This window comes from Corapipo altera, unplaced genomic scaffold (assembly GCF_003945725.1).
Source record: "Corapipo altera isolate COAL_440 unplaced genomic scaffold, ASM394572v1 45, whole genome shotgun sequence".
In the NCBI taxonomy this organism is placed as follows: domain Eukaryota; kingdom Metazoa; phylum Chordata; class Aves; order Passeriformes; family Pipridae; genus Corapipo; species Corapipo altera.
This window is the reverse complement of record NW_020884877.1, coordinates 2,942,407-2,968,796: the sequence shown is the minus strand read 5'-3', so window position 1 is coordinate 2,968,796 and position 26,390 is coordinate 2,942,407. Positions and strand designations below refer to the sequence as shown.

At 39.2% G+C, this 26,390-nt stretch overlaps 1 protein-coding gene and 1 long non-coding RNA gene across 2 annotated transcripts in view; one reads left to right on the top strand and one right to left on the bottom strand.

Annotated features, from left to right (window-relative positions):
- The first annotated feature begins 2,935 nt into the window (after positions 1-2,935).
- On the top strand, positions 2,936-20,487 carry LOC113944220. Its single transcript, XR_003526610.1, has 4 exons — positions 2,936-3,128; positions 3,659-3,784; positions 19,996-20,093; positions 20,229-20,487. It is a non-coding gene; the product is annotated as an uncharacterized LOC113944220 (long non-coding RNA).
- Positions 11,013-26,390, bottom strand: part of WDR75 (WD repeat domain 75) — a 15,842-nt gene continuing 464 nt past the window's right edge. Inside the window, exons 3-21 of the mRNA XM_027637094.1 lie at positions 25,546-25,611; positions 24,808-24,901; positions 24,097-24,221; positions 23,688-23,758; positions 23,039-23,155; positions 22,377-22,465; positions 21,408-21,566; positions 21,008-21,067; positions 20,803-20,918; positions 20,142-20,314; positions 19,181-19,344; positions 16,840-17,023; positions 15,330-15,424; positions 14,821-14,916; positions 14,075-14,244; positions 13,453-13,512; positions 12,213-12,356; positions 12,041-12,132; positions 11,013-11,496 (exon numbers count right to left, since the gene is read on the bottom strand). Coding sequence (XP_027492895.1) covers positions 11,289-11,496; positions 12,041-12,132; positions 12,213-12,356; positions 13,453-13,512; positions 14,075-14,244; positions 14,821-14,916; positions 15,330-15,424; positions 16,840-17,023; positions 19,181-19,344; positions 20,142-20,314; positions 20,803-20,918; positions 21,008-21,067; positions 21,408-21,566; positions 22,377-22,465; positions 23,039-23,155; positions 23,688-23,758; positions 24,097-24,221; positions 24,808-24,901; positions 25,546-25,611 — 2,283 coding nt within the window. The 3' untranslated portion in view covers positions 11,013-11,288. The remainder of the gene's footprint in view (positions 11,497-12,040; positions 12,133-12,212; positions 12,357-13,452; positions 13,513-14,074; positions 14,245-14,820; positions 14,917-15,329; positions 15,425-16,839; positions 17,024-19,180; positions 19,345-20,141; positions 20,315-20,802; positions 20,919-21,007; positions 21,068-21,407; positions 21,567-22,376; positions 22,466-23,038; positions 23,156-23,687; positions 23,759-24,096; positions 24,222-24,807; positions 24,902-25,545; positions 25,612-26,390) is intronic.

Here is a 26,390-nt window from a genome sequence, read left to right as displayed (position 1 = left end):
CCTTTCTTTTCTCTTGAGAACAGAACAGTGTCCTATGGAAACTTGAGGCTGAAGGTAGATGTACTATCAGGAAAACCTTTCAGAGTATTTAACTCACTCTTGTTCTTTTATTTCTATCCATATTACACGAGTGTGGTGAGCCTTCTGCCCCTAGTTTCCAGATACTGTTGTTAGAAAAGATTACATGCATAATTAAACTAGTTAAATTCTAATAGTCTACAAATATTTGAGGGATGCTGTGAACTTTCCAAACTATTTTTGAAGTTACTCATTTCTTCGATCAATTAATGTTTGTCTAAATGCAAACACAGCTGTTTTGTGGTTGTTTGGTTTTTACCCTCCTCATGAGGGACTCACAAAGCGAGCAAATGAAACACTGTGGGTTGACAAACTATTTCTTCAAAGCCCACAATCTCAAATGACAAATATTCTTGCTCTCCAAATTGGGTGGATGGGAAATTGGCTTGTGTTTTGATTGCTTGTTTTTTCTGATGTTGTTGCCTTTCGGTTTGTAACCCCCAAAACCATAAAATTCATAGAACTGAGCTTCCAGTAATGGCTTTTAAGATGGATTTTGTCTTCATCAGTGTGACAGCAAAACAGACAAATATGTTTGTAGTGTCTGTCCCCTTTGTGCCGTATCTGGAATATATATTTGGCCTTACAGGCCCCAGGTATAAAAACCCAACAAACTTGCTCTTGACTCTCATCTCAGCTTATGCCAGTGACCACATAGGAACCCCCTTTTTACCCTGGGGCACATTTGGGCTGTATTTAAACAGCCACTCCCCTGAAGTACAAGACAGGGTTCACTTAGTCAAAAGAAGCAATGGTAACCTTTGTCCCTCCAAAAACTTGGACCCCTCTTATCTGCAATATGCACATTTCATCCCTATTTCACTATTGCTTTGCAGAAAATAGCCCCAGAAATACCCACTTCTTTTGAATGTCTCTCAATGACACCTTCATACTGGGCACTTTTGCATTTCCTAGTTGTTCATTTTTCCAAAGATTTCTAATATTCTAGTTTTTCTGCCTTTAAACAGATATTTACTTCCTTTAACTTTTTCTTTATGAACATGAAAACTTAACCCTTTTATTAGTGTGAGCAAGCAGTAAATACAGGATTAGCAAATTTGCACAATGGGTTGGTTCACATTTCTTTCTTTGCAGTGTGATCTCATTAATGAATAGTTGAGCTGAATTTGGAAAATGAACACAGCATTAAAAAAAAGCTGCTTTGTACTGCTCAGATTCTACTTAAGAAAATAATTAATGTTGACTAGATCTAATAAAAAGGTAGACTTTTCAATTTATCATTTTAAATTGAATGTTTGCTAGGGAGTTCCTTCTTCTTCTAATTTCTTGAGAAATAACAACACCTAAAGATTCCAAGATCATTTCCATGGAACCCTACTGATTTCATTCTTACTAAATTCTATAGATCTGAGCCTACAGTTATTATGAAACTTAAAAGAAAATGACAATTAAAGTGATTATTTCAGTAAAATGTTACGAAAATTGACCTAATCCCCATTGTGAAGTGGACAGATTTTTTTTTCCTGTGGAGAAAAAAGTTATAACAAATGACTCATTAAAAGTTTTAGTTCTCTGAGTTCTGTCAAGCTGTTCACATTTTAAACTTAATTTAGATCGGAGCCACATTTGCATTAGTCTAGATGTGGTTTCTTAGTAACTCTTGAATCTCTTTAAAAAAACGTCAAAAACAACCACATGGTTTAGATTCCTTAATGAAAGCAACCTACTTGTACAGCTCGGGTCTGTTTTCTTGTAATGCATCTTTAGCACATTAAACAGAGCACAATGGCTTGTTCCACATTTCAAGATGGATATCAAGTACCAAGTAACTGTGAACCCTTCACGTCTCTTGCATTTTGTTTGATCAGCAAGTACTTGTGCATGGGAAAAGTGTTCGTGCTTGGAAAACAAGAGAAGGTCACTCTTCCTGCCAGGGCTTTGCCAGTGCAAGCTGCACCTTCGTTATGAGAACCACAGAGAGATGTGATGTCCAGAGCCTGTTTATATGTAGAAATTAAAACAGAACCCAACAGTTTCCAGGTGCTATCCATATCTTCCTTTGGAGACCCTTTACTTCTCTGTAAATCTTTAATTCTTTTTTTTTTTTTTAGGAGATCCTTGTTTACTTTAATTTTTATTGCTGTGATTATCAGTTGGAGGACTATAGAACTGAGAGATATTTCCTGCAGATTTACTGAAGTCTTATAAATTTCCTCTGTAAGAGTTCTCTTTAGCATCTGCTGTCTGGGTACTTTCATCTGTTATGATCTCTGTTATTTTAATTGTCATATTATTATCTTAGAGCCTTACACCAATAGAAATTTTTCTTAAAAAAAAAAACCCAAAGCAAAGCCAGAGTAATTGTTGCCCAGAGTCAAACTTAATCTCTTATGTAGTGTTGTTTTTTATTGTGTGATCTGCCATGTTGCATTTGTGAAGTTTTTGGACCGTCTCTGGTTGAGCATCTTCATACTAATCTGAGTTACTGTAAGAAAACGATTGTGAAATGTTGGAAACCTTTCAAGTGCAACTGATGTGTCTGCAAGAAGCCTCCTTTCTGCTTTCTCTAATTATTCTTATTTAGAGACTATGACCTAGACTGAATTTGTTAGATTTCTTTTTGTTGAGGATATTTTAAAGTCCACAGGTCAGTGGGGTCTTACTGTGAGGCTCTTGTCCCTGTGCGTTTGTGCCCGCTCCCCTGGATCCCTTTCCATCCCTGGTGCTGCCAGTGGCCCAGTGCATGAGTACAAGGGAAAGGCAGGACAGCTGCTGCTCCCACTTGGCATGATTGCCTAGGAGGGAGTTACACAAAAGGAGAGAATTGATTTCTAGCTTGGTTTCCATGAGAAAAATGAAACTTCCTGCGATTTGTCTATGTGCGTCTCCCTCATCCCCCCTCCCCTTCCAAATAACTTTTGAACCCTTTGGTCAGTTTTGGCCCTGTTGGATTGGGAGTTCCCACTGCAGGAAGTTAATTGAGATGAGCAGTTGGTAAGAGGAGAGAGTCGCCATGAACATCCCTCTGAAGAGGAGTCTGTGGCTTGGCACCAGGGAATTCGCACAGAAAAGAGAAGCGAATGCTCCAGGTAGATGAAAAGCAGCCATTGGAGATCAAGCGAAACCCAAAGCCACAAAATTATGGGAAAACTAGCAACGCTGTGCTGTGCATACAACTCTTTGTTTTTCTTCTTCCTAAAGCTTTAAGGAATGTTTTTCTTCCTTTTAAGTCTGTCCCCCTTTGCTGTTCCTTTGCTTGCTGATGCTACTCTTGCAACCTGAGCAGGTGCCTGTGAGTGTCTGTGGATTCATTCTTTTGAGAAATTTGAGTAACAGAAAGCTACATGCTTAAAATTTATTTCTCTGGATGTAAGGTTTTCATATTATACATCACACAGTTGTATTTAGTCTGAAAAACTACATGAGAACTTTTGAATATTTTTTCTTCAAAACTGTAAATAGGAAGCTTTTTAACACATCTGTGTTTGAACTATTACCCATCTCTAAGCTGAGGGCTCAAGCATGGCTGTGTAACATCTGTCTATCTATCTATCTATCTGTCTGTCTATCTATCTATCTATCTATCTATATCTATCTATCCATCTATCTATCTTTGCAGCATTTCTGTGGGGTCTACTGAATTGTTTTACCTGAACTGTGTAAGTGGCTTGATTTATTACTGAGCTACGAAGAGCAGCAGGAAACATCCACTACTTGTATATACCAGTCCAACCTTGCTTATTTTGTAAGTAGTTCTACTTACATTGCATTACTGAGAGTTAAAATGTTTTTGGAACATTCTTTGCTGGTTAATAGGAAAGCTGTTACATATGGGCTTCCAGGTGATTTACACTGATGGGTATTCAGGGTGGTCTTCTGGCTTCCTCTAAACCAGTTGATTTAGAAGTGGGGTTTTTATTTTGCAAGTGATGTGAGTTTTTCTTTCCATTTAATCCTTGAGAACAGCTAGTGGATTTCATAGAAAAGGAAAGATAAACTGTCACTGTGTCCTGAGCCTACTCACAGAATATGCAGGCCAGAAATAACATACTGTATGGACTGAGGGAGCAAGCACTATGAAAATGTTCCTTTCCTAGCCTATGTGATAGTTCTCAGAAATCCAGCTTTCGTTTGCACTATGCCAACCAAAAAAGAGCTCTTTTCATGTATGGGATATTTCAGGGTTTGAATGGTCTCTTTGTACTAAGAGCACATGCACTGCTTTTTACTGTTTATATTTTTGGTACTTTTTCTTCTGTGAGCTTGAAGGGATGTGGGAAATGGAGCAATCTGCAGCTCACATGAAAAACAAGGAGGCTAAAGTGAAGCACTTTGGGACTTGCTCTTCATTGTCTTTGCAGCCGTGATGGCAACGGCGTGTGTGCTCCTGGTGGGTCTCAGGGCACACAGCCCAAGGTGACAAACCCACTCTGATCTGTCTTCTGAGGCAGGTCTTCAATGGTTTTAGTTGCCTTTCATACTGAAAACTCATCTTTACATAATTTTAATGAAAGCTGCGAACTTTTTGCTACATCAAGCTTAATTTTCAAAGTGGAAAAGGAAGACTGTGAAAGATCCCCCTGCTTTCCCTGTATTTCTTCCTTAGAAGAGCTAGGACTGAAATTAGGAGAGGAGCAGGGCTCAGGGAAGCTGAAAGCACAGAGGAAACTTAGCCTGGACAAAAGCTTTCACTGCAGAAGCGTCTGACTTTGGTGAAAATTATATATTGCCTTTTGAGTAGCAAACTTTACAAGAGTGCCAGGTCACTTTTTCTTTACTATTTGTAAAGTCAGTGACTAAAAATGAAAGAGATGACATCTCAGATAATGTAGAGTTTGTTTGGTTGGTTGTTGGCTTGTTTTACCGGTTTGAGGAAGAAATGAAAATTCCTTTGGTCATTAAAGGAAATCAAATAGCCAAGGCATTTGAAGCTTTGATCACAATCTCAAATCTAAAAATATAATAGAGTAAGCAGCATTGCAAACGAACATAATTTGAGGCATCAATAACAGAAACTGATAACCAGCTTTATGGCTGATATAATTTAAATTCTGTGCTATTTTAAAATAAAGGATTTAGCAGTATAAGAAAGCCATTTGGAAAAACTGGCAAAAATGTCTTGCTTCTCTGGGCACCTTCTACCTATTTCTTTGTTCTTGCTCCCATGAAGAAATTAGACAAGTTAATGGCTGCAGAGTCTGTTCTTGAATGATAAGCCTAATTCTTAGCTACACAGCTGCATCTGCAAAGGTCAGCAGAGGACAAAGGTCATGGCTCCAATAGTGATACTTCATTGCATGTTAAAAACCTCATAATTCTTTAACATTTCATTTTAGAAGCTAAGAGAATATCCCCTCTCAGCAGTTCAGTGCCATGCTAGTATCAATCTAAAAGTATTTTCTTTGAACTGCTGGCCACTGCTTCATTTGAAATTTGTTTATTTACCTATTACTTTGGAAGAAGAGGAAGAGGGTGCAAGGAAAAACCAGGAGCTGCTGCATGGGAGCTGAGCTGTCTTGGGTATCACATCAAACAAACACCTCTTGGGAGTGCTCTAGGTGTGGTTGCAGCTCCTCTGGCACAAGGGACAGACTCTGTGACAAGCGTGGGGGTTTGGATGTTTAACATTAAAACCTCATCTCCTGAGGACACAAAAACATCTTGAAGAAAAATCCTTCCCTGTTCTCAGTGGAAATGTGGTTCTGTGAACATCTTAAACTATTTATTCGTGTATTATTGGGTTTTGTTGTAAGCAGATTTTTTCCCCCAGCCAGTTCCCCACAAAGGCAATAACAGCTTGTGTTGGCACAGGAGATGCAGAAGTGGGCAGCAGATGTTAGCTGGAAGGTGGGAATGCTTCTTTCCATGGTGGCCACTTATGTGTTCAAAGCATTTGAGGAAAGAACCCACAGCCTCAGGAACTGCTGATATGCAGGTTCTAGTGCTGGGTGGTAACTTTCCTTACAGCCACATTATGGAATTTACCTAAAGGGTTTCATTCCGTGTATTACCAACCGTATTAGCAAGAAGTTCTTTATAAATACCTTGGGCTACATTCACTTTCAAATGACACAAACTACACTCAGAACGCTGCTTATAGCAGTATTTTAAGGTTTAGTACTTTACCTTGTTGTTGGCTGTGTGACTTTGTGACTCTGGACTGTAAAGTCAAAGGGGGCTTTGTCAGTGATTTCTGAAGAGGAGGGATTTTATCCTGAGTTAGCTTTACAGGAACACAAATTTCATTCATTTCTGCCATCTGATAATGATTTCATCTTGTGAAGACACTCTGTTGTGACAAGTTCTCCTGTTTACATGCTCTTAGTGCAGTAGTTAAAATGCAGAGCTGTTCAGAGTATTATTTAAATGTCTTTTGCAACCTTAGAGGCGAGTGACCCTGCTGCCCTGGCTAAATTCCAGTTTACATCATTGCAATCCACTACTTAACTCGCCAAAAAATGCTGTGCAGAGGCCACCACTAATGCCTGCACTGTTCAGTCTGAACTGAGGTATCCATAGAAAATGGTGCCTGCAGAGATTCTGCATCAGAAGAGGCGTTAGCTGCCAATGCCAGGGTGTTAGCTGAGGTATAAACTGCTGCCTTTGCTCCTGCCAACCCCAAAAAGACTTGGATACTTAAGCTAATAAGCAAGAAGTACAAGCCAGATCAGAGGAAGAACAGGCTTTAGGACTATCCAAAAATGTATCAAATGACCCTGACAAGTTCTGCCCTTGAAATTATAAATTATTCAGAACAATACTTGACCTGCAAGCAATTAGCCCAAAGAAGGGCTGGAGGATAATTCTGGTGCTGCTAAGGGCCCAGAGAAAAGCAAAAGTGGAAAGGTTAAGAGATTATTTTTTTCTTTAAAGGAAATAGAGTAGCATGTTTTAATTTTTTTTTTTCTAAAGACTGTTATCAAAGAATGGAACAGGAATTTTGCAGGAAAGAAAGATGACTTTGATTAGGAAAACCTGTGTCTGTAGAATAGGTAAGCACTGAACACATTACATAGACCAAAGAATGGCTTTTATCAGGGGTTTTCAAAATCAGACAAATATTGTCAAAAATAAATATAACTCAGTTACTCTGCTTTGGGGCAGGAGGGTGGACTAGAAGATCTGTTGAAGTCTTTCTGGGTTATATTTGAAGTTGTTGTTGTTTTCCTCTGCCCTATTCTCTGCTGATTCTAATTCTGGCTGTTAGCACGTGCTTTAGGAAGCTCAGCACAGACTGGGATTTGGCAGATTGAGACATCTAAAAGAGCCTCCCCAAGGCTAGACAGCCAAATGATTGTTAGGCTGGAATACAGAGATCCGAGTGATCCTAAAACACGCTGCACAATTTAGTTCCCCCCCCTCCAAATACAGTTCAATTTACAGTTCCCCCCCCCACACACACACCGTTCTTGAACAACTCGAAAAAATGTAGCAACTGTTGTTTATCAACACCAGTCTTTAAAGTAGCTTTCCTGCCAAGTCTGCCCACGAAGGACAGGGTGTGTTTTGGAGCTGCTGTTAACTAATAACCAGTTTGGGGCCACAAAACACCAATGCACAGCAGTGATTTTTGGTCCCTGTGGAACTAAGCTTGACTGCAACAAATGGGTTACAATTACTGGTCACCTCTTCTGCATTTAGAGCAGCACCTGAGCAGTGTCACAGGGAAGCAGCATCTCAGTCAAAGCCCATTGCCATGACATAATCCATAAGGCTTTGCCTATATTTTTTATAATGTTTTTCATAGTTGCTGAATTTTCAGGCTTTCAAGTTTAGCTGACCCAATTGTCCAAGTGGAAAATTTGGGAAGTAAACAAGTCCCCTTCTAGGCACCTGCCACCCTTGCATGGTCTGTCCCTCAGCCTAAATAAAGCTGTGACTGCATCTGTGAAAAGTGCAGTCCTCAGTGATGCAAGAGGCACCCATAGGTACTGAACACTGACCTCTATGTGTGCAGAGGTATTTTATTACCTGTTGTATTTATCATGTAACTGGAATCAAGAGACTAAATTCAATCTCCTTCTCTATTGTCTTTTGTGTCAAATTTTTCTGATTAATAACAAAGTTATCAATCAGAAAGCAGAAGCCAAAAATTCAAATTCAGAGCTGATTTAGGATGTCACAGATGGAGACCTTTCATGGCCACTGAGAAACATGTGATTTAAAAATAATTAAATATTTAGGAACAGCAGAGAACTATTTTAAACATAAAGCATTCCCAAGCAGGTGCAGGTGGATCAATAGCAGCCCTCCTACTGAATTCTTCATTGTAACTGCAGTATCATCCAAAAGCCATTTTCAAAATGGTTGGTCAGAATGTGCCTACTAAATGTAGTAAAGCTGTAACCAGAAATGTATTTCCTGCTTGAGTAGAAAAAACATAAACACAAAACTACAAAGTGAGGACTCTCTTTGTTATCCCTGTACCTTCAATCTACTGTGCAAAGTTAAACAAAGTGAGTAAAGACAAAAGGTTACATCTAAAAGCTGTATCTTGATGAAGTGACACAACAGTAACACAACGTGCTACTGCCTGGACACAAAACTAAATTGTGCCTTCAGATGCTGAATTGCATCTAAATTCTCTCTTGTTAATACCAGGTTAGCTTCCAGGAAAGCACTTGACTTTCACAAGAACATGTGAAGTTTAAAAACCCCACATGAACAGATACTGAGACTTCCTCCTTACCTCTAAAGCTACACCAAGTGTTGCTGACACAGTAACACCATGCCAGGCTTTGATGCAGCCAGTGCCTTCGAAATATAACACAGAGATTTCCCTGCTCAACTCACACTTGTTTCTCACAGAGCTGAAGTCTGATGTTATTTAAGAAAAAAGACAAAAACCTTTCAGTGTGCCTTTCCTAGTGTAGTGCATGTTTTGAGGGAGGAAAAATGTTTATTACTATTTTTTTTTTACCTGTACTTTCTATTCCTTAACATCTCCGAGCTTTCAAAACCTGTCATTTGTCAGCTACGGTCTTAACACGTTTTCCCCATTTATTCTGCTGAAACTGTTCATTTAGGGAAAAATCCATTGGGTCCAAGGTTCTGAAAAGGCTGTATCAGTTTCAGATCTGCAGATAAAGGGATGGAAATAAGAATTGCATAATATTTGGGCAGCTGTGATTTTTTTTTTTTTGCTTCAGCTACGTAGACCAGAAGGTTATCTAAACAGCTGTCACAAAAAGGGAAAAAAATCAGAAAACTGGCTGTAGTTGTGACAGGGTTAGTTTGTTTTCCTTTTCCACTCCCTGTAAGTTTGAGACAGAAATAAAAGTACATGAACTTACAAGCAAACTAATTCTGAAAAACTTTTATAGTTTTTAAAATGTTATTTTTCTGTTGTACCAAGGCATAAGAAAGCAAAATGACTAAATATTAAAAACTTTAAAATTCCCAGTAATATTAGTCCTATGTAAGTAATCTATGGTTGAGGAAAATGTGCCTCACAGCCATAATAAATAAACAGTCCAAAGAGCTATGGTACCTAAGTTTATTGTATGAGAAGCTGCAGAAGCCCTTTGCTTCCAAGTGACCAAGTTAACCCAAGCTGGTTTAGTCTGAAATTGCAGCAATTAATTATTTTTCATGTTAATGTCTAGTTAGAAGGAAATATAAAGAGTGTACAATGCACTATCATTGGGCAGTTCAGGTTGCATGGCACACATTCCAAGTAATGTCTTTGGAAGTGTGTTTATACTCCCCACATTCATGTTTTGACATCCACGACTGTAAACTTACAGAATAAAAGAGTCCTTTTCTATAATAATGAGTTTTAAACTAATTTTTGGCATTGATTCAGCCAGCACTGACCTAGTGGTAGACTTATTTCTAACAAGTGTTTTTAGTGCACCTGTCTCTTGAGGCAGTGTTTCATTTTTCTCAAGGGTTAAGACTGATCCCATACCCTCACCATGGCAGCCCCAACATACAAAGTACCTCACTGCTAAATACAGAGCTGAAGTCACTGCTGTAACACATCCTAGGTAATGCTACAACATTCATCTCTGACCACCTTAACACAGAGCTGGATGATGGTTGACTTGTCAGCACTGCTTACTGGAAGTAAACATTTGCATTCACGTTAAAATGTGGGAAGTTAAACCTTCCAGCAAAATCCTTCTGAAGTGCTTTCCTGGATGCTTAAGGATGAATTTCAGTGTTTTCTATTCATGACAGAAGTGACAGATTTTGCCTATTGTAGGATATGCCCCCCCCAAAAAAAGTAAAAAACATAGTTGCTAATCATTTTCCAATATATGGTGTTAAGGAAGGAGAGGGAGGAAAGGTTTTCAGTTTAAAGGTAAAGTGGGGAGAACATGGGTTTTGCTGACAAGAGTTCAAGGATCTGCTCCCATTTCCAACATTTTTACCTGAGTAGTTTTAGCAAAATATTGTTTTTTGAGAGCTTTTAGTGACCTGTGCCATTTCCATCTGCTTGCCTTCATACTGCAACACCACAGGACACTATTCATTTGTAGGCCTTCAAATTTACTACTTCAAACTAACTCCACACTCTGATATGTATAGTTAAGTGATATACAGGAACTCAAGCTGACGCATGAGAGGCCTACTAAGGTGGCTGTGAAGTTGAGAGGTACATCTCCTCCTACATGGTGCAGTGGCCTTGATATTTGGAAAGGTTTTCTTTATGCTCTGCTACACAGAAGTACCCCCTGCCTGAGAATCTCCATACCCTGTGAACACCAGCAGACATTAATATCTGTATTCTCAAATCAGGCATATAAAACCACTTGTCATCTGTCTCAACACCTGGAGAGGAACTTCTGGTGAGCAGACTTGTTACCTGCACGCAGGCCCCTGATTTCCCCTGCTAGACCTTAAACTAAGCAGTCTCACCAGCTGAAGATGTTTGCTGCTGTTGTTTTGGCAGCAGTAGCCTGGCCTCAGTGGGGGAGGTTTTCAGCAGCTGAGCTGTCACTCTGCTCACTGATCACAAGATAATGAACTCAGTTTTGCTATTAGCCTTTTAAATATACTTGCAAGGGGGAAAAAAAAAAAGCCCCAAGACCAGGTTAAACGTTTTCTAAGGTCACAGAGAATCAGCAATAAAATAGGAGCAGAATCAGCTTTTCAAAACTTTAATCCCCTGCCCCCCTTTTTGCTTTCCTTTGGAACGAGAGGCTGCTAAAATTTATGGCCTAAGGGCCTGAAAGATTTTTTTTTTTAAGAATACTGAATCCACAAAGGTTCAGCTTGCAGTATAAAAAACATTACATGTCTGTTTAGAAGGCTGATATCCAACTGTAGTCCATTTTTCTTATTTTTCGTAGCTCTTTTTCCTGGGATTTAGACAGTTTACATGTCATCTCTCCTAATAATTCCATATGGCTTGTATCTTCTTGTTCCATTTCTGTAACATCTCTTTCCTCATCTGAATCATCTTCTGTTTTTTCACTTTCCATTTCTACTTCATCAGCAACTTCTTCAGTACTGGAAGATGATTGGAAACAATTAATGGGTACTTCAACATACTGTAGTACTGTACTATACTCTCCTACTTATAGGGGAGAGGTAAGTTATCATGCAAATAATTAAGTAAATATTAGAATTTATCTCTTTTTTTTTTATGTCAGGCTACTTAAAAACTACTATACTTCTTTTACCATCTCAATTTCAAGCCACTTTTCAAATAGCTGTCCTCTGTTTTAAGTAAACTTATACAAAGTATTTTTTCTTCCAAATATAACACATGAATAAAGTTAAATTCATAAAGAACATTTGAGTACCAAAGGCAACATTTTGCATATGAGCATGTTATGCCAAAACCCAGCAAAAATAACAGCACCAAAAGACCCAATACACTAAACAGCCAGACCACCTCCCTCCCCAAAACTGCATTGTTTTAAAAACACTTGCCACATTAAAGTGTTCTACTAATTTTAGTGAATAGATGAAGAGTGTTGGAAAACTGCTTTTACACTTTAAACAAGGATGTACATAATTTAAAACAGGAGAGTTCTTGAACTTCTCTTACCTTTTGTTCTCTTTGGAGATGAGCAATGAATTAATAAATATAGGGCAGAGGAAAGAAGCAGATGGCAAAACGTGTGCTGGAGTGTGCAAAAGCTGAAAAGATAAACCAGAAGCTTTATGTAAGGTTTTGTTTGTCATGATTTTGTTTGTACACTTAATGTAATTACTCCTACCTCTTTGACAGCAGGTGAAGCTTGTTCATGCTTATTATGAACAACAAGTTTTCCAAGGTCTATATCCTCTTGTGATTGCTGACGTCTGTGCTTTCCCAACAGCAAACTAAACGGGGTCACAGGGAGACTTTCTTCTACTGCCAGCTTGAAAAATGTAAAAGTTTTAAGTAGAATTTTAGTGTCACAAATCTAAGTTCCATCTCATTTAAAGTTACCAAAATCCAGAACCAACCCAGGTGACAAAACTTTACGCTCCAATTTAACTGAGCTATGTGGCTCTTTGTACTCATTCTCTGTCAGGCAGCTGGAGAGAATCCTACTCAGAGGGTTGCAAAACTCTCCAGAACACCAGATTTTAGTTGGCTGATGGACCCATTAATTTCCAAATATGCAAGTTGGTGCATGTGCCAGAAAAACTAAGTATGAGTTTCAGATTCCACTTGGGATCAAAACATTGTTTATACCCCAGCATCACCTGCAGAGACGTTCAATTATTTAACAGGAAGCAAAACATGGCACCATGCCTTCTGGCACCTTCCTAGATCAATATACCGTAATCCAAGCACCAAATTATTCCCCCACCCTCCAAAGAAACTCATTGCTTATGCCCACATTACCACTGGATTTTGTATCAGAAAGATGCTAGTTTCCACTTCAATCTATTTTATGTAACCAACCAAATCAATCAAGTGCTGCTGTTTTAGTCTCTTCAGTGAGTGTGACACACTCCTTCAATATGAATTCAGAAAAACCCCAGGTTTCCCAGACTACTTCTCCACAGAAGTACATACTGGAATGCAGTTCTGGAATTCCTTCTCACTGATAAGTCACAATTGACTGACAATTCTTCATCCTCATCAGAAAGCACAGTTGAGGCCACACTCAAGGTTCCAAGTGTTACAGAAACCAAGATAAGGAAAGAGCTCATTCAAACATTTTGCTTCATTTGTGTAACCTGACTCTTTTAGAAATTATATCTTTTTCTTTTTGTTGTTCGGGGGAAATGGAAAAAGGAGGGAGTGGCTTACTGATGCTTTTTAAAAAGAGTTTTACAAACAGCAATTCTGTCAAAAAAAAAAGCAAATACAGATCATTCCCCCCACACCTAAATGCCTGTGACTCCAGCTAAGGATCTGCTGTGCATATTCATGACAAAAGGGAATGCAAGTACAACAAAATGAACCCCATCAGAATTTTGAACTGGTCTGTACAGCTCTGTCAGAACTTCCACGACAGGTACCTGTTTGCTCGATGGTGTGAGCCGTTCCTCCAGGGGCTTTGTGCTAAGTGTCATTAGCTCCTAAAATACAGAAGGATGCAGCACAGTTATCACAGGTGAAACTGTTTCCCACATTTCCACACCCTGCCTACAGAACCTTCCAACTGGACCAAAAGTTTCTATCAGTCAAGTGGAAGAGACAAAACACATCTCTTCATTTCGTAAAGAAACTGAAAGAAAGCAAGAATGGACCTAGAGGTTCTATACTTTTTGGGGAAATAAACAAACAAACAAAACCCCCACACCCATCCAGAAACTACAAGGAAAACTGAGTATCTGTATAATCAGCAATAATATAAACAGCTTCTGGGTGGTTAAGTTAAACAGCATAAGCAATGTTCCCAATTTATCTCGTTTCTCATATCAGTGAGGCAGCATAAACTACTGGAAATAGAAAACCAGTAAATAATTTTGAGCTTAGGCTGTTTTGGCAGTTGAAAGCTTTTAATAAAGAACAAAGCATGGTTTATGCTGACTTGAAATCACAAAAAGAAACTCTTTAACAGCACAACTCTGAATTTGGATCAATCCACACTTAAAATACTTTTTCCCCAGGAACCACCTGCTAATCACAGTTTCTTACTTGTGTATCCGTAAGAAAAAATAGTTGGGATCTTCTTAGCCAAAGGTATTTTTCTGAGCCAGTTGTTTCAGGTTCATCTCTTGGAACAAAGGCAGCAAGGAGGATCTTTTCTTTACAAAGGTTTCTCTGGATATAGATCGGCCGTGGTTCATTTGGTTTAAACACAAACACTGAAAAACCAAGAATGTCTTCTCTTTAAATCATGAAATTCTGACCTTCCTGGCCACCTGTCAAAGTCCTACAGCCACAGCCAGTGAGGGCTGGACAGCTCTGCCTCCAAGCACTGGTTTGCAGGAACAGAACTGGATAACCTTAAGCATAATGAAAGGAACCTTTCACAGTACTCCAATCCAGACAACATACTTAGAAATTACCGTAGGACAGTAGCTTTAGGAAGAGTTAATTTATAGTCAAAGCTCTAAAACATAGCTGTATATTTCAGCAACAGTTTTGCATTTACTAAGAGAGGGTCAAGAGCATTTCAGACCCTCACCCAGAAAACCTGATTAATCCTGAGCTATATCCTGTACCAGAATCTAACTGCTGGAAGAAAAGATGAGGAGCCAACATGCTTTACTTGATGGCTGCTGCCAGACATGGCTCACTACCCAGAGGTGCAAGCACAGACTCAAGTCCATCTTACAGCTTTCACAGTCTGAATTCTAAGAAAACCTTTTCCATAAACTGTGCTTCCCCAGTTTTAAATTCTGCTGACTATTACTTGTCAAAGAAGCCTTTGTACTTACAGCTGGACTCTTTGGAGAGCCACGAGATCGCAGCAATATGTTCCGAAAGGGGATCAGGTTGCAGAACTACGATGTTGAGGTGGGCACTCCACTCCACTGGAAAGCAAGCAAAGCAGGAGGCAGAGGTGAAAAGGAGCCATTCAGTTCTGCCTCAGCACTCTGCCAAACAAAAGGTCAAACAGAAACAACACACAGGGCCCTAACCAGTAGAAGAGGCATGCAGCTTCACTTACTCCCTGGTGAATGAAAATACACAAATACCACCAGCTTCTACACCAAAGAAAGATGTACTACCTGTTACTGGGTTATCAACATCTAACTTAGAATTTGCTCTTCACATGCACACAAAACATATGCACACTGGACAGGATACTATCCTAACTGAAATAGGAAAATCATCATATTTCCACAAGGCATGTGTCAATATGGAATCAAACTAGAATTGTTTTAAGGTTTCACAATAATTTGAAGTATTAAGTTACTCTAGCACACATTCAAGCTGATCTTACATGCACAAGTGAGCAGGTTCCAGCAACACAGAAAGCCATAATCAGTGGCACCAATAAGGTACTTGGAACATGTTAGTCTCCCAAAGCAGATGTTCCTACAGAAGTAAAAAGTCAAAACAAGTTAGTGACCTTCAGAGTTCATCTTTGGTTCTCTATCTAGCAATGACTGACCATTCACAAAAAACATTCAGCTAAGATTTAGTTCTGATATCTAAATCAAGTTTGCTTTTTGCTTTCACCTCTAAGTGGCACGAAACTTCACATAAAACCATCAGATAGGTCTGGGAGATTCAAAAGTATGAATAAATCTAAAGGGATTACATGCTTCTACAGCATTATGACTTAAAGGAGGGATTTTAAGCTTTAAGTAAATTAAAAACCCATATGTAATAGTAAGTGTTCACACTGAGACTGGAAAGTAACTTCCATATTTGAAGAACCACAAGTATTGCTCTAAGAACTAGAAAGAGAGGAGTAGTCAAAAAACCCTGTTGTTATAAGCTGCTCCAACCGAAAAAAGCATGTGATTTGTTTCCACTTATTTTAATTTCTCAGTCTCTTGTTTGAGAATACCAGAACAGCCTTTTGGTTTCTAATGATAAAACGTTTTCAAAAAAAAGCTAGTAAGGGACAGAATTTGAATATTAAAGCATAGCCCTTTGAAATTATGCATTTAATACAGTAATTTAATATATTCCTAGAGCAATTTATTTCCTTCTACTGTAACACATAGTGAAGGCTATAAGAGGAGCAGCTAGCCTGGGAAAAGCTTGCCACCATACCAAGCTGACATGCCTCTCAGTTTTCCTGCACATTGTTTTTAGAATCATGTTTCTCCCTTTCTAATCTCAGAGCACAAGTATCAACAAAACAGACTTCACAGCACAAAAGAAAAGCTTACAAACACACACACAAAAACACGGAAGAGAGAAATCTCTGCATCCTTCCATGATTCTTTGTGTCAGTCTTTAAAACATCGTGACCACGCAATATTGGTGTGCTTTATCATGAGGGCACACAATGGAGCACGCTGGGATAGTCTGCCAGGCAAACATGGATTTCCCAACAGAGGTTAGAGAGGATCAAGATATGTATTTCATAACAGAGATGATATCATGATTTATTGATATAACTTCTATTTGTATGTCTGCGTACACAAATAAAGAACAAACTTCTTCTTGTATTTATACTTTTTCAGTACTTTGATTCATCCCTAGACTAATGGGGGAAAAGAGAAGGGCTCTTAAATATACTGTGTGACGTATATTTAAGCATGGGAGGTACAGGAGGCATAAGCAAGTAAGATGAAGAAACTGAAAAGCTTGATCTTATTTTTAACAGGAAGTTACCAACCACCTAAAAGCCATTTTAGAGTCTTTTCTGTATATGAACTTAAGACTGTTAAATTCAACGTTTTTATGAATATATATAAAGTCTTGGACTACTATGAATTGGTTCTTTCTGTTCTGAGAGTTCAAGTGAGACATAAAAGAGCAGATGAAAAACATACCTTATATTTCCAGGTGGATGGCAGAACGTACACTTAAGATCCCAAGTGACAGAATCCCAAACAGTGACAGTTTCTTCAAAGCTAACAGCAAGCAGAGAACCATCTTCTGAGAAGCAGCAGTTAGTAGCTTGGTAGTTGTGGTAGCTGCCTACAAAGTCACAGCTCCAGCTCACACTTTGCTGTGCTGCATTGAATGAACAAGCCAGTTAATTCAAGTCTGTACATGAAGAAGGAATTCAAGTATTACTGTTGCAAAATAGGCTCAAGAGCAAGGCAGTTTTGTTTCAGAAGGTTTATGTTTTGGAACAGCAGAGAATCTGCCCTGTTCTATTACGAGAAACATCTGGTAGGGTTTTCCTTTGCCCTCAGTTTTGCATTTGAGCAGTGAACCCAAGCCTGACATGGTACAATATCCATGCTTACTCTGCCAACTCTGTTAGCTATGCTCTTGAATAGGCAGATGTTAGATAAAAAAGGTACTCAAGGAGATTCAGCATTTATTGTTCTCCAAAATACTGTTCTTTTAAAACTCTAGCAAGAACACGAACTTGAAATTTGAACGTAGGTTGTATTTGAGTACAACAAAGCTCATGGTTCATTACAGAAGATTTGAGGGCCATCAGCAACTCCTTGTGTTGGTTAACATGCCAGTGCATTCCTTTGGGATACCTTTCCCACTGCTGAAAACTGCCATAAAATAAACTGAAGCAAAGTGATGTACTTACCACATTAACACACATTTCCCAGTATAAAATAATTCACACAGCATGCTTTTGAAACATATGAGTAGGATGAGGAAAGAAAGGAAAAAAACTTCACCCTATGCTAAGCTATCCTTTATATAATGGCTACAAGTTGATGATTAAAAGACCTGCCTGTAAAAAAGAGCCAGAAACTATTCACTACTTCAAACTGCATGGCACCATCTAGAGGCACAGAGAGAGATCTACTGCAATTAAAAACATCCCAGCATATCCTCAACGTATGAGCTCATTAGTTTACCAATATTTGCTGCACAGAAGCTGCAGCATGTTGAGCCTTTCTCCCTGAGCATTCCTACCTTGTTTTCACTTGGCAAATACACCACAGAAGCACTAATTTATGTTTTTACATATGCCATGGAACAGAACTCTGTAGTCATTAAAAAACAAACACACAAAAAAACCCTGATGAGGCCAGTCAGTAGATACAAAACTACTCTGTGGAAGGAAACAAACCTCATTAGGTTTCATCTCCAACCCACACCATACTCGAAGATCAAAGCAGCTGCTCGTTAAGTTGAATATAATTTAGGATCAGAATAATTTACAGAAAAAAAAGCAAACCCAAACACCTTCAGACATCATTGAGGGAGTTGCTATTAAATGAACACAAGCTTTTGTCCTTCTTCTCATCAGCAGCCACAGTTGAGCAAAGAGCTTGGAGAGAGAAAGTCAATTTGGCAAAGGAAGGTTTCCAAATGGAAACCTCAGTGATTCAAAAGTACTTTTGAACATGTTCTCACATGCCCATGAAAAGACAAACAGGTTACTAAACCATAAGCAGTTCAGTATGACCACTATTACAGCTCTCTGGGAACAAGAAAAGACAAGACACCCAAGTGTCAGAGAAGTTCCAGCTCATTTAAGTGTGGCTGGCACCAAAATAACATTCAAGTAAAAGGAAATTACTAAGTGGAAATCTTTTGTATTTTACATCCAAAGGCATACAGGGCAATACACATCCAGAGATGTTCTGTTTGCAACAAGTGAACATCAGCATCAAGAGGTGAAATTTGCTTATTTAAAGTACCTTGAAAGTGGATCCTAAATACCCATTCTAAGATGTTCAACTATCTAATGAGAAGGAAGGATGTTCAAAAAATGCACTCTGAAGTGGTAGAGCTGCAGCATGGCAAAGTGCTATTATTTTAACACATTCCTGCATCCTGCTCCCTCAGTAGAAGTCTCAAAAAAAAGTCTATCCAGAAGAATGACAAAAATCCATTTTCCCAGCATGGAAAAATTGTTACCACAAACAATCCTTTAATCAATCAACACAGGCTGCCATTCCCTTCTGCAGCAGGCTCAGCAAGGTCTTTGCTACTTCAGGAACCTCCATATCAATCTATAAGACTGCAAACCTGTGACAGAACTCCATCACAGGCTGCCCATGAGAATACAATACTTCATGCAGCAGCAGAGCCAGATCAATGCACAGGACAGAGCAGATGAAGGTAGGGTCAGAATTTCTATAGCATGACTTCATTGACCCCTGCAGGCCCCTTCCAACTCAGGATGTTCTCAGGATTCTACGTTACAAGGTGGCAAGTAAGAGTATGTTATGTTTTGACCACACTTGCCTTCTGGATCAGTGTCTTCTACCATCACCCAGACTTTAAACACACAGTCTCTGCCAGTTGTTACCAGTATCAGAGAGTCATCTTCCAGTTCACCCATGTCACGGAAGCACATGTCTGTGATGTGGTTGTCATGGGGTGTATTTATCCTAGTGTTCAGCTTAAAGCTGTAGGAAAAGAAAACAGAAGTTTGTCACTCTATTTCATTTGGAACTTGGGGAACACTTCAGTTTTACATCGATTCTGGAATGGGCAGGCAGATGAGGGATAAAAGAAGTTCTGTCTAACTAAGACAGCAAGATGGTATCACATTTACAGATTCCCTAATCACTTCCATATAGCAAGAGAGATTGTAGCTCAGCACCTATCACTAGGCAAGCATGTCTCAAATATTCAGCCTGAACTCTGGGCAGTCTTTCCAGCACTTAGAAAATCAGTCCCATAGTTGATCTGTGTAGTAGCTTTCTTTTGCTTTGTTTCTTCTTTAGGAAAATAACAATTTATAGTCAAAATGTACTTGTTTAAATAAGAAAATTAGTGTATTAAACAGATGCATATGTTAGCTAAAGAAAAAATCAACAATAAATTCCTGATCTTCTGTACTCTAGAAGGGCTAACCAATGAATGATGGATTAGACAGAAGTGGAAAACTGAACAAGATACAGAACTATTCTGTCATGTCTACGATTTTTAATACCAAGGAAATAAGTGAATTTAAGTCCCATGGTTACAACAGCCTGTCTGATTACTCTAAGTAAAATAGATTCAGAGCAGTTATGTCCAATCTGCAGTTACTGCAACTCTGTGTGGTGTTGCAGATGCTTCTAGTGTGCATGGTAAACTTCTGACAGTCTGCCCCAGAATTTTATTAGTTGATCTGGAAGAAGTCTGCCTTTGCAAGACCCCGTCTGTGCAGGTATTTGTGTGACTCTGACACCGAGAAAGCCAGCTCTATTATTGTCACCTTTGTGTTTCTTCCTCATAAAACCACAGCTTCAGCTCTAACTCGGGGTCTGTCACTTCTTCTCTCTCTTCTACCGTGGCCAGCCAGGTTCCCTGGGCACTGAACGCGACCTTCACCAGGTCAGATTGCTTCAGACCTGCCTCGTGGATGTACTGGCGCTGCACGATGTCCAGCTGCAAAACAAGGCCAACATTAAACTTCAAAATTCAGGTGTAGCTGTAAGAGATACCATCCATAAAGCCATGGAGAAAGGATGTTCTGAAAGCACTAATTAGACCTGACTGGGCTGTGACATAAAAAAACCAAAAACAACCACAACCAACATGTGGGGAAAGCATTATTAGGGCATGTGCATTCCACAGCAATTCTATGTGTAGGAAAGAAGAAAAAATAATTTAGAGGGATTTTACCTAGAAATCGGACATTCAACAGGAGTAGCACACACTGTTTTGAAGTATTTTTTCAACTATCAACATTTAGCTATGGTTAACAAGTAAAAAGTTTGCAATAAAGGCAAGAACATCTCAGCCTGGAATCCAGCCTTGCCATATAGCTGCTGGGTTTTCTTCCCTTTTGCCACATTAAGTCTTCAAATAAATTCTGATGCACGAGTTACTCGACTAAAGAAGTTAAAGTTTTGGTACAAGCTCATTCAACTTACACTGAACAGCTGTTGGTCACTTTGGAGGCAATAGAACTGCAAGTGGCCAGGCTCTCCATTCATGACCAGAGCTTTGGTTCTAGGATCAACCACTAGGCCAGTCTTGACATCCCTACCTGGAAACAAAAATCAGGGGACCAATGACCAAAGATAGTAAGTGACACATTCCATCCTCTAAAGGGAAGGTAAGTTTTATTGAACTTACTTTTGATTAGCCCTTGAATACTTCTGGAAAACCTTAGGTTACTGTTGATTATTGTAATTCCTGAAAGAGAAACCAAACCAAGTCTTGCAAAAGGCTTTTGCAATGTAACCACACCTCACAGTGGGAAAGGGACCACAATCAACTGTACTGCAAATGTATCTTTTCCCAGTTTATGACACCCCTACATCAAGGTGGAAAGCCAAGTTACAGCAGTCACCAGGCGAATTCACAGAACTGATGCAGGAGAAAAAAAAAAATCACTTCAAGCATCTGTCCTTTCCGATCAGTACTGACATTTTATGCAGTAACTGTTTAATTAATCTGAAATCAACAAAATAAAGCTCATACAGATTTGCATTCCATTTTGCATTAAGTGATACTCAAGGTTGCTTTGGCTTACTGTTGTCTGTGTGCAAGGTGCAGCAGAGCGCGCCGTCAGATGACATGGAGATGTACTCAATGGGAGACCCCAGACGAGGCAGGAAATCCTTCTGACACGAGGATTCATTGTGCCACTGGACTAGAACTGATTCAACTCCACCACTCAGTAACCTGGTTCCTTTTCCAGCAATAAAAAGGCAGTTACTGGTTTTGCTCAAAAACAAAAATTCAGTAGTGTATATCTTCACAATGACAGCTGAACATAAGTGTCTCAAAACTTTTTAAACTGTCACGAGCCTGGGCCACACACACAGATATGTTTCTTATCATCCCATGTTAAACTGCTAGAGAAACTTGGATTAAGCAAGAATTTGTACCTACAGTAAAATTCAAACAATGCTTTGGGAGTGGTGTATATCCCATTACTTCCTGAATCAGCTGAGTATTTGTGTTAGAATACAGATGAATTGTTCTCCTTCATAGAAAAGTACTTTGCACTAAGAAATACACTGAGAATAGTTCAGATCACACAATTCAGATAAAAGTGAAGTATTTCTGACACTAGGTTCAGACCTGACTAGCTTGTTTTATTTGGATGCAAATAAGACTGACAAGAACTAATCAATATTATTGATGAAAGGGAGGGGGAATGAGAGTGGAGGTGGGGGAGAAGAGGTGAGAGGAGGGGTTAGATTCTAAATTCTACCACAGAGGTAGATATTTGACATTATGAATGCCAATCAAAATTACATCAAAAAAAGTAAAAACTGCTTCCATTTTTATTTTAGATCCTTAACGGACATATTTAAAATTCTAAAAATTAATTTGTTATAAGTGGGCAAACTCGAACTTGTATTGATTCTTTCCTCCCTGCTGCAACTCTTTGACTTTGAAAGGGGTTTTTTGTTTTTTTTGATGGAGGTTTGCTTTTGGTAGTTTTTTTTTGGTTGTTTTGTTTTGTCTTGATTTTTACTTTTCTTTTACTCACCCTCCATAGAAAAAGCCAGATCCATGACAATATCATGATGCCAGTGCAGTGTGGAATATGTGTATTCTTTCTTGTGGTGGAAATTCCTCCTATGTGGGGAGGAACAGAACGGTTTTTTACTCACAAAATCAAAAACAGAACAAAGGAAAAGAAATATTGAATTGAATCAAGTATATCATCCTCTTTTCTAACTTCTAGACTACAGTTTCTTGAGTGCTCAGGTGATGCAGAGAGCAAAAACCACACTGGCAGTTTTTCAGCACCCTCCTGGTCATCTATACCTCACATTTTAGATGTACTGAGCAACTCACCCCTGGAAGCAACTTGGCCAGCGCGTTGGTTTTAATCAAGTAGTTCCACTGGTGTGCTCTCTCTAGGACTCTACTTGCCCATAAAGTGTTATTTCTGCTGTTCCTGCATTACTTTTTTCACATAAGTTTAGATTCGTGGAGCACAGCTTAACAAGAATATTTTTCCATTTGACAATACACTGAAGCTGTGCCCTGCAATGTCAACACTGCAGGTACATTGCTCGTTCTTTGTTCATTATGACTTCTGAAAATGGCAGCACTAAGGACAAATCTGACTGCTTTGCTCAGGTTTCACTTGATTCCTTTGGTCAGAGCAGTTTATGGGGTACAGTTGAATCAAAGTGCACATACCAGAGGCGAATCTTTCCATCAGCATGGCCAGTTGCAATGCAATCCTCTGCTGGGTGGCACGCTACACAGCTGAACTGATTGTCTCCACCTTTTGTCTTCACTGCACGCAAAGAAAACCTTCAAGAGTTAAGGAAGTATGAGTTGGGTTGGTTTTTTTGAAAACCTTCAAAAGGATCAGTCAGCACACATAAAAAAATACTTGTGATTAGCAAAATTAAACATCTCCAAGTTGTTATGGTTATATACACTCTCAACAAAATAGTGACAGACTTATTTTTCTCTTTATTTCGTTATTCTTTGCCTTCAATCAAGCTGAAAATTTTTTTGCTTCTTTCTCTCCTCTACTCCCCTTTCCTTCCCATGCCCTGACCCTGCCCAAACTATGTCACTTGTTTCAGTTCAGCACCAGCCTAAGTATTTTCCTGAAAAAAATACATCCCTGAGCTGCAAAGGTAAGGTACCATTGCCACTGCAGTGCTCACTGTCTGCTTCTGTGGGAAGCTTCTTATATAGTGACCACATTTCCTCCAGCATAAAACCAAATGGCTGTTGACAAACACGAAATCATGTGTGCACATATCACTGGTGAATAAACACTTATGATATATTGGACTGAATCAATACTTGACATTTTTATTCTCATTCTTACCTGTTCAACAGTTTCCGTTTAAAGAAATAAACTTGGAGATTAACCTCTTTCACTGATGCCACATATTCACCCTGTTAAGAGTAAAACAATGTGGGATATACAGATTATGTTTTTACATATGAAAGAGAAAAGAAAAAGAATCACATTTCACTACAAAGTACTTAACACTGGAGACAACATATGAGCTGACGTTAAGTAAAGACTTTCCTGTGATAAGTGTTAATGTTTCTTTTATCTATTAGTATATAAAATAGTAGCAGTATAAAATAAAGCACAGGCCTTGCACAGATTCATTACTTTTGGTTTTATGCTTGATTTTATGAAGGCATAAACAGCATAGAGTTCGAGACAAAAAAAACCCCAACCAACCAACACCCCACAGAAGAAAAAACCTCAAAGGTGAATATACTTCTCTTCCAAATGCAATCTGCTTTGCTGATGCCCCCACACCATCCAGAACCACTGACAGCTCCTTGGCTTCCAGGTCTTGGCCTGCTCCTTTTGTCAGCTTCACAGAGACCAGCTGGAATGTATCTGACCAAAGAAAAAAGTCTCTTTGTTTCAAACAGTAGTACTGAAGAACCAGGGCTAGACAGTGGGTTTCAGTGCAACTGTAAGCAGAAACCAAGCAAAGTTGCACAGTATTTGCTCTTGCTCTGAAGTAGCAGTATATTATAGTGCAGAGTAAGGCTAAACAATATTTATTTCACACAAAATCCTATAAAAAAATATCTAGGCATGATGTTAAATAGGACAAGTCTATTTATGTTAACACTGCTAAAAGTGGAGGAGTAATCTCAAGTACTCATGTTCAACTTAAGCAGTATACCCGGTACCTTTGTAAGCACTGCTTAAGATTTATTGCATCTACAAGATCACATCCATGCAGTATATGCTTCACAAGTCAACATAAGCACTCTTCTAGACAAATACATGTCACAGAATGAAAACAGGAAAAAATTACGACATGCAGGACTACAGACATCTGCCACAGGATTTAAGAAATATTTTCACAATTAACATATTAAAGCACATTCCTGCAGCATACCATTCACTGATGTGACAGCAGCACAGACAGAGAATGACTGAGGTGACAGAGATGGTGCTAATTGTACTGTACCTCGTTCACCCTTCTTTGGAATTACAACAAACACCGAGTCCTCAGCACTGGCAAGTGTGTACAGTGCCAGAAGTTTGCAGCCTACAGTGAAAGTCTGAAGAAAAAAAAGAGGAGGTCAACAATTATTGTATGCTTTTAAACAGTGAATAATGCTAAGTTTTTAGAATAAGGAAAGTGTCTGTGCTTTAAAGACCCCTTCATGTATTGACTAAAATTCTTGATTCTGAGACAAATATAAACACCTTTATTTTCTCAAGGACTGACACAGATGTTAAAACACTACTAGTAAAATATGAGACATCAGATTTACTGAAAAACCTGAAGACACCTTACCCCTAATACAAAGCAGAAGGCCCACGTATAGGGAAGTGCCTCTATTTAGCAGGAAACGGGATCAAGAGGACAGTTAGCAGCCCACAATTTCAACCCATTATATCAATTCCAATCAGCATATCCTAAACTGCAGCATGTTCCCCAAGAGCTACACTGGGCTCCAAACTGCAGCAAGGAGCAAAGTCAGTATGTCAGTACATCCCACAGAAGAATCTGCACCATCATCATCATCACACATCAACTGCCACATTCTATTACTGCCATAGATGGTTTTCAGGCTGTGTTAATGGCAGAACAACTTTAATCTCAGACTGATTTGTGCCCATTTGTAGCAATAGCAGTATTCTACAATCAGTGGGTCAAAAATAATTTTGACATGTGCTCAACAGGAATAACTCAACATACTTTAATGGGAATCCCATCCATGAAGTCCCAAAGCTTAATGCTGCCATCAAGAGAGGAAGAATAGAGCTGAGGAAAAAAAATAATAAACACATAAGCCAAAGCAATATTTCAAAGTCAGCTTTTACATAAAATCACAAGTTAAAAATTGGAAGATTGATCATTGGAACTGTGATTCCAGGTAACTGGATCATCAAAAACAGAGGACACAGACCAGTTCTGTGCTATCTTCAATGAATGTGCAATGGAAGCACAACATTCTAGTTTAAAATGTACATTGCCACGAAGTGTGAGTACACAGACACCCATTATGTGAACATCTGTTAACATTTGGATCAGACTTTTCACAGGTAATATGCAGATCAGTCCCTCTTGGTAAATAACTGCTGTTTATATACAGACACCAAAAAAGCTCAAGTAAACTGAGAGCCCGAGCATGAGCAGGGGAGGCAGGCTGGGGACAGTGAGAGCCACTAAGCAAGTTAAAGGGATTTAGTCAAATCTGCATCTGTACCAGCAGATAGAGAGGGGCAAACACCAACCACAGTAAGTGTTTCTGATCTTCTCACATGCTTTTTTTACCCCTCAGTCATCAAAGAACCGGAAATTTTGGTGACGTTTCCCTTTTGCTGTCATTGCATTCAAACAGTGCAATCCACATGACGTTTCACGTTTTTACTCGTAGATAACACATACATTTACCGTTCTTGCCAGATTTCAGAGCAACATTAGCTCAGCGATGCTCTAATCGCTCCCAGCTCGTTCCCAAACTCCAGCCAGCCCCGGGACAGCCCCCGAGGAGGCACAGGAGGGCCAGGGGCACCCCCATCCCCATCCCCACCCAGACC